This window comes from Myotis davidii, unplaced genomic scaffold (genome assembly GCF_000327345.1).
Source record: "Myotis davidii unplaced genomic scaffold, ASM32734v1 scaffold327, whole genome shotgun sequence".
Lineage (NCBI taxonomy): Eukaryota > Metazoa > Chordata > Mammalia > Chiroptera > Vespertilionidae > Myotis > Myotis davidii.
In genome coordinates, this window is record NW_006298628.1 from 3,221,784 (window position 1) to 3,229,471 (window position 7,688).

The 7,688-nt window shown below is 54.3% G+C and overlaps 1 protein-coding gene across 1 annotated transcript in view; it reads left to right on the plus strand.

The window, feature by feature from the left end:
* Nucleotides 1-301: 301 nt before the first annotated feature.
* Nucleotides 302-7,688, plus strand: part of COPZ2 (coatomer protein complex subunit zeta 2) — a gene marked incomplete at its 5' end in the record, with an annotated part of 8,512 nt that continues 1,125 nt past the window's right edge. The window contains 7 exons of the mRNA XM_015570782.1: nucleotides 302-445; nucleotides 2,300-2,381; nucleotides 2,936-3,027; nucleotides 3,439-3,494; nucleotides 4,205-4,282; nucleotides 5,771-5,822; nucleotides 6,447-6,485. Coding sequence (XP_015426268.1) covers nucleotides 302-445; nucleotides 2,300-2,381; nucleotides 2,936-3,027; nucleotides 3,439-3,494; nucleotides 4,205-4,282; nucleotides 5,771-5,822; nucleotides 6,447-6,485 — 543 coding nt within the window. The remainder of the gene's footprint in view (nucleotides 446-2,299; nucleotides 2,382-2,935; nucleotides 3,028-3,438; nucleotides 3,495-4,204; nucleotides 4,283-5,770; nucleotides 5,823-6,446; nucleotides 6,486-7,688) is intronic.

Sequence of the window (7,688 nt, forward strand, 5' to 3'; positions counted from 1 at the left end):
AGGGGGTCCAGCCTCGACCCCGAGGTCAGCTGGAAGGAGGAGGCACCGCTGTCCCCCCGGCCCAGGTTCTGTGATACACTCCGACTCGGGCTCTGGAGCAGTCAGTGCATGACAGAACTTGGGCCCGGGCGGACCTTCCGCACACTGTGCAGAGCGCCCACCAGGGGCTGCAGGGGACACTCGCCTGGGAGGGGAGCAGGCCCGGAGTGGGCCCCTGAGGGACAGGACTGGGCCAGAACCGGCTCTGGGCCTTGTAGGCGCGGGTCACTGGAGCCTGAGCATGGACCCCTGGGGCCCTTAAACCAAGGACAGGGCACCTGCCTTGAGTCAGGGGCCGACGGAGCTCCCCTCACCCCGACCCCCGTGTCAGTTGCAGGAACCTTCCCTCTACACCATCAAGGCTGTTTTCATCCTAGATAGTGACGGACGCCGCCTGCTGGCCAAGGTAACCTCCCACCCTCACCCAGGGCCCCTGAAGACTGAACTTCTGTCCCCAAAACCAAAGTCCCCCCGCAGCTGCCTCAGGAGAGACCCACTGTGGGTTCTGTGACTCAGAGCAGCTTAGACCCTGCAAAGGTCACTCTGCCATCCTCCTGCCCCGTCAGACTGCTGACCCCCGCTTCTAATCATGTCCCCCGAAATGTCTTCTGGTCATCCTTTCCACTCGCCAGCTGGACCCTGGGCGCGGAAGGGACCTCCTCAGGGGTCAGGGGAGTGTTGAGCCTGGGACCCAGGAGTCCGAGTCCCCAAATTCTAAACACGCAACCTCCGCTTTTCTTCTACAGCTTAGTAAACACTGAGGATTGGGGCTGAGGAGTCCAAGAATTTAGAACCAGGCAGGATTAGAGAGCACAAAATCCAGCTCTTTCACAAAGGAAGAAAATGCGGCCTGGTCTAGAGAAGCTAAATGAGTTGCCTGCAGTCACAAGGGTTAATATCAGAGCAGTGATCTGAATGCAAGTATTCTGGCTTGGAGCTCAGAAGGGTGGCTTTCCCTGCACAAACTAACCAGTTATCCGGTATCTATCCCAGTAAACATGGCCTAGGATAATCTACATAATAAAAGCCTGAGCCACCCTTATGGCGGAAAACCAGAAGGACCAGAACAACCGGTCGCTATGATGCACACTGACCACCAAGGGGCAGACACTCAATGCAGGAGCTGCCTCCTGGTGGTCAGGGCACTCCCACAGGGGGAGACCTGTTCAGCCAGAAGCCGGGCTCATGGCTGGTGAGCACAGTGGCAGTGGCGGGAGCCTCTCCTGCCTCTGCAGCAGCGGCAGCGGTAAGGAGCAGGGAGCAGGCAGGCCGTAAAGAACGAGGGGTCCTGGACTGCAAGAGGGCACAGGCCGGGCTGAGGGACACCCCGCCTTCCAGTGCACAAATTTCGTGCACCGGGCCTCTAGTCCAAAAATAAATGTCTACCTCAACACAACTAACTATAGTAGGGATATAGTATCTAAACTAGCTATGAAATAATTTATAGATTTGCTTGTTTGCCTTTATGCCTTCAGTGTCCAGCAGGGAGACTACTAATTTGCCTGCCGTTGGGGTACTAAGGGGCATAATCCACATTCAGAAAATTGAGAGCTGAACTCACCAGACCTTGCCCCAGCAGATGGTCAGAGGTGGTTCAGCAATGTCAAAGGTTTTAGGACCTCATCCCAGCAGGACACATTCATGTTCAGGTTAAGAAACTGAGTCTGAGAGAGAGGCTCACCAAACCCAGACACAACAGCACTGACTTACGTACCCGTTGTGCAATGTGCACTGGGGATTTTTCCTCAGGTATTTTGTCTTCATAACTCCGCCTGAAGTCAAACCATCCTTGGTGTTGAATCCCAGTTCTGCCCTTACAACTGTGAGAAGTTACCTGACTTCTTCGCCTCAGTTTCCCCATCAGTGCAATGGGGATAATAAAGTAGTTATGATTATTATTGTGGAGAAGAAGGACCCCGGGCTCTACCCTCTTTCCTGTAGACTCGGGTCTGTGTAGAAACGGCATGACCTGATGATCACCCCAATCCTCAGCACACCGCACATCTGCTCAATATACAAAAGCCTCCAAGAATCAGGAGAGGACTCCAAAAAAAAAAAAAAAGGCCTCAAAACTTCTCTACTTTTTATTATTCTTTTCTTAGAATTTGTGTCTATAGGGAAACAGTGAGCAGTCAGGCCTAGGGGGCAATAAATAAGAGATGGGGCACTTGGCCAGCACCCACCATTCCCTGCCACCCATCCATGGAGGAGCCAGGCTCTGTGGAATGGCTATGGCCCCTTCTCCTCCCCTTTCTCATAGTATTATGATGACACATTCCCCTCTATGAAGGAGCAGATGGCCTTCGAGAAAAATGTCTTCAATAAGACCAACCGGACTGACAGTAAGTACCCTCCTCTTCCTCATCCAGCACTCTCAGATACGCCCTGTCCTCTCCATCTGGACACATCTGTCCCCGTCGGGCCTGCACACCCACAGGCCATTTCCTTTTCTTCAGAGGTTCTGTTTTCCTCTCCTTCCCAGCTGTTCATCTCTACGTCTGAGGAACCCTCACACACACACACACACACACACACACACCCCATCGCTCTCAAACCTCCCACCGCCTGCACACCTAGACCTCGCTCTCAGGGGAAGAGGCCAACTGAGTTGTGGGCCTCCTACCAGCCTGGGACTGGTCCAGAGCATTTCACATGGTGGGAGCAGGGGTGCAAGGTCGACCTTGAACTTGGTTTGTTGACTCCTCAGAATGAGGCAATCACTAGAAATAGGGGGTGGAGGGAAGGACACAGAGTAGCCTAATGGTAGTGTCCCTAGTGCTAGTCTTTCCAAGGGTTCCTTCGAAAGGGAGGACTGAAATAGAGAAGAGCAGAGCGGGAGGTGGGGAGGAGGGGCCAGGCAGCGGTGGCCAGGGCGGAAAGTCTCCTCTCCTTCTAGGTGAGATTGCGTTTTTCGGGGGCATGACCATCGTCTACAAGAACAGCATCGACCTCTTCCTGTACGTGGTGGGCTCATCCCAGGAGAATGAGGTGAATTCAGGAGGTTGGGGTGACAAGGAGGGGCTGTCTGTGGGGGAATGGCTTGGAGTCTCGGGTAGAAGCTGGGTACCCCTCCTTCTAAACTCTGGGGGTTGGTGAGAGGCCAGAATGGTTCTTTCTGGGCCGAGGTATACCCATTATGCCCCTTAGATTCCTCAGGGACCAGAAGTGAAGTTCTCTGCAGGAGCTTTTGTTTCTGGTTTTGAGCACCATAGAGAAGGGTACTCAGCGCCCCACTCTAGTGCTTCCCAACCCTGCTCCAAGGTCAAGCTGCAGGCAGGCTCAGCCCTGCCGATCTGGAAAGGGGCAGTTTCCCACGCAGGTAGACGCTGAGTCTTAGTTCGGCCTTCCCAATCTCAAGCTCTCTCGTTTCCCTCCTCCCGTATATCTGCCCAACCTCAGCTGATGCTCATGTCTGTTCTCACCTGCCTGTTTGAGTCCCTGAACCACGTGTTAAGGTGAGTGAGACCCTCGGCCCTTCAAGGCCCCACCCCCCAGGCCTTGATACGTCACAAAGACAGGGCCCTTCCTCCGTGCTTTTGTCCTGACGTCCCTACCAGACTAAGACTGGAGCTGGAGCGTCCCCCTCCAAGACCTCTGCCCTTCACCTAGCCACATGGTATCACCCGGGGCAGGGCAATATGAAGGTATGGCCAGAAAATGAGGTCTAGAAAAGCGAAATGATTTGCCTGAGGTTACAGATGGTTTATATCACAGCAGAGACTCAAACTCAGGTTTTCTGACTTGAGGCTCAAGGTGGTTTTCCCCGGACCTCAATTCAGTTATCCAGTATCTAGTCCAGTGGGCATGACCTTAGGAAACCAAAGTAGGAAAATCCAAAAACACATGCATTCCCTAGTCAACACAGGTAAGTATAGTAGAGCTATGGCATCTAAACTAGTTATGAAATGCATCAGGGGTGCCATGGCGGGCACAGCATCAATGCCCCACGTGTAGGAGGTTGGGCCAGGAGGGTTTAAGGCAGCAGGCTTGTCCTCTGCTGGGGAATCCCTTGCACAGGCGATGCCCTCACTGCCCTTGACATTGTCCTTGCCAGTGCTTGTTGGGCGTGTGGAGGGGTGTGGATGGAGAGGGGGGTCTGTCGCACCTCGGCAGGGACCTGGTTCCTCCTGGCCCCAGGGAGGCTCAGGAGCTGTATCTCCTTCAGGAAGAACGTGGAGAAGCGCTGGCTGATGGATAACATGGATGGAGCCTTCTTGGTGCTGGACGAGATTGTGGATGGCGGGTGAGGAGGGCGTGGCCAGGGACACTCATGGAGGGGGGTTGGAGATCATCCGCTCTACATTGTACCCAGCGCACTGTTGGCTCCTCTGGCCACCTTCCCCCTCCTTTCCCCAGCATATCCCGGTGATCTCATCCCCCCACCCCACTCAGGAGGACAGGAGTTGAGGTCAGTGTTAGTCTAAGTCAAGCAAACAAGAAAGGAATTTGATGCCCAACTGCGGCTGGCTGTTGGATAGGCAGGGTTTGGGTGAAACGGTTTGCTCTCCAGAGCCCGGGAGAAGCAGGCAGCAGACACTGGCCCCTCCCTAGAAGGACTTCATTCCAGCGGAGCCCTGTTGCCTCCACACCCCCCACTCTCAGAGCTCCAGTCCAACCTTGCCTAGATGTGTGGCCTGGGCCAGTTACTGATTCTCCCTGAGCCTCACTTTCCCTGTCTTTCAAATGGGGATGATAAAGGAACGACCTCATAGGGTATGGAGATTAAATAGGGTGATGCCGGTCAAGTTCACGGTTCTCCTTCAATAAATGTCACCTGCGGTTGGTATGCTATTCTTAGGAGGCTGGGTGTCCTTATGAGAAGGGTGGGTTAGTGAATTTCCATAGAGGAAAATAACTGGGGAGAAAATGAAATTCTCGCTCAGGGGCAAAGGATACTAGAAACTGATTATCTTAAAGACATCCACACACTCTATCATTACATCCATTTTTGAGATGAGGGAACAGAAGCTCAGAGATTCAAGTGACTTGCTCAAGGTCACACGGCAGGGCCAAGATCTAAAACCATGGGCATGGTTCAAGATTGGGCTCTTTCCATGGCACTGTACCACACACCCTCGGGGGCAGGGAGCTCTGGGAGATGGGGGACTATGGAATTCCTCTCCCCTCCCCATTGACTTCCTGTTACTGCAAGGCTTTGTGCTAATGGCTGAGACCCAAGAGAGATGGAATAAGACCGGGTTTTGTGGAACCAGAAGTATACACAATTTGGGGGAACCCTTTAAGGAAAGCATGCACACACAATTATAAAATGGGGGCGGGGCTTAGGACAGACGCTGGAGTTCCCATTTCTTTTGCATATGGCACAGAATACTAGTGAAATGAGATAGAGACCCCAAGGCACCTCCCTTCCTTCTCTGAACTTTCCTGAATCCAACCCTGACCCAGAAGGAGAAGTGAACTTTCAAGAGCTCCGAGTGTCCCAGCCCCTGCTTTTGACACCCAATTTTCCTGGCCTGGACTCACTCTATTGCACAGCTTTTGTCCAGTGATGACCAAGTGTCTGACCAGCAGGTTTGAAGTATAGAAGAACCAGAGTTGAGGGGTCTCCATGGTTAGGGAGAGTTCTGACTTGAGAAATACCAGGGGGAAGGTGCCCTGGAGGGGAATTTTGCAGGATATGGTGGTTGAGGGACGAGGCTTAGCAGTGAGAGGCTGCAGAGGGGAGAATCATATCACCGATTTCCCGCCTGGTTTCTTTCTCATCATGTAGCGTGATTCTGGAGAGCGACCCCCAGCAAGTAATCCAGAAAGTGAATTTTAGGGTAAGAGTCCCCTGTAACCCTCATCTCCTCTAGGCTGTCCTTCCCATCCTCCCCGGCTCCTGTCTTCCCTGTGCTGGGGCTGCCAGGGCCTGGGGAGGCGCCGGGGGTTGGGGGTGGAGTGTAGGGTGGGGCCCAAGCTCCTCTAGGAGAAGCAATTACTGGGATGATGCACTTGGGGGAGAAGCAGTTTGGGGGGTGTCAGTTAGTAAAAGAGATCTGCTGTCCTCTCCCCCTGTAGAATCACCAAGTCGCTCCCCCTCCTCCCTGGCGGGAAATACAGATTGGGGAAATAAACTCTCAAAGAGACACCGGTGGCTGCCTTGGCCTTGAAGTTGGGGAGTGGCAGTCTAGATAGAATGGCCCTGCCTAGTGCGGCTTTCCTGTCTGCAGTAAACCTTCCCCCCATCTTTATTCCCTTCATTCCCTTACTCTCCATGCACCATAGGCAGGGCCTCGGGGGTCCTGGCTTCCAAGTGCAAGGTGCAGGGCTTCCACTCACGGGCGATCCAGGTGCAGTGCCGGATCCCATAACACTGCACCCCTCACCACCACCCCTTCACCTCCCTTTCTAAGCCCATTACTCCTGCCCTAGCCTGACCACCCTCTGCCACTGCTTCCCCACAGGCAGATGACAGCGGCTTGACTGAGCAGAGTGTGGCCCAGGTAGGCCCCCAACATCTGCCTTGGGCTAGAGGGCAGAGAGCAGCGCCTCCGAGGGGGACCCAGCGGGGGCGGTGAAGGCTGAGAAGTCAGGGTGCGGGAGGGATTAGACAGTGACAGGCCGTCTGTTGGCGAGTCACAGGAGGCTGCTAGAGTCTCTGAGGTGGTACCAAACTGGGCATTGATCATTGACGCACACCCTACGGGCAGCTACCTCATCTCCTGGCTTGGTATCCTTAGATTGAAACCCTGCTGTAAGTGCCCGCCCTGGAGATGGCTGGGTCACTTTTCCCCAAAGCAGTCCCGGGGCACAGGCCCTGATGCTCCCCCTGACCCAGAAAGGACAACAAATAGGAGTTTTCCTCCAAACCCTCACCCCTCAGTGTTAAGGTCCAAACTGTAATTGTTTAGGGACCCTTGAGCCCGTGGTAAGATTTCACTTGCTCTACTCCTCACTTGCCACCTAGCCCCTGGCTGTGGAAAACTCCATCCCCGGCAGTCCCCTGCATGGTCCTAACTGGGGGTGCATGTGGGGCCAGGGGGAGGTCCCTGGATCTGTGGCCTGCTGGTTTCCCAGCTGTGCAAACTTCCTGCTTATCAGGCTGACTGCTTGACCTCCGTCTGTCTGCCCGCAGGTCTCTCTGCACAGACTAATCCTGGTTTTATGGAGCTTCCTGCCCCGGCACTAACTCCCTCCTGCTGTGGTGGCCCAGGCCTAGACGGGTGTGTAGCATCCGTGTGGAGCCCTAGGTGTGCTGCCCACTTGCCTGCACTGCCCTGGTGCTCACCCTGCCTCTCCCTCCTCGTGGCTCCCAGGCCTCCCTCTACTCTGCCGGGAGGAGTACAGACAGCCCTGCGGCAGTTTCAGGTCCAAAGAGGTTAGGGCGCATGAGCAGAGCAGACACGGGCGTGTATGTTCCACTTTGCCACCTAGAATCTGGGTTACCAAGGGCAAGTTTCTCAACCTCTCTGTGCCTCACGTAATCATGGGACACTCCTCATAGAGTTATTATGAAAACTAGGTGAGCCAGTGCATGGCAAACTCTTTGCACAGCTCCTACTTTTCCAAAGGGAGAAAGAAGGAAGACACGGCCCTTTTAATGGAATTCTTGAGTAAACACCAAGAAAGTCTCAGGGAGTGAGTGGAGGATGAAATGAAGAGAAAGTTGGATTCTGGCAAGAGAAGCAGAAGTACCCCCCCCCCCC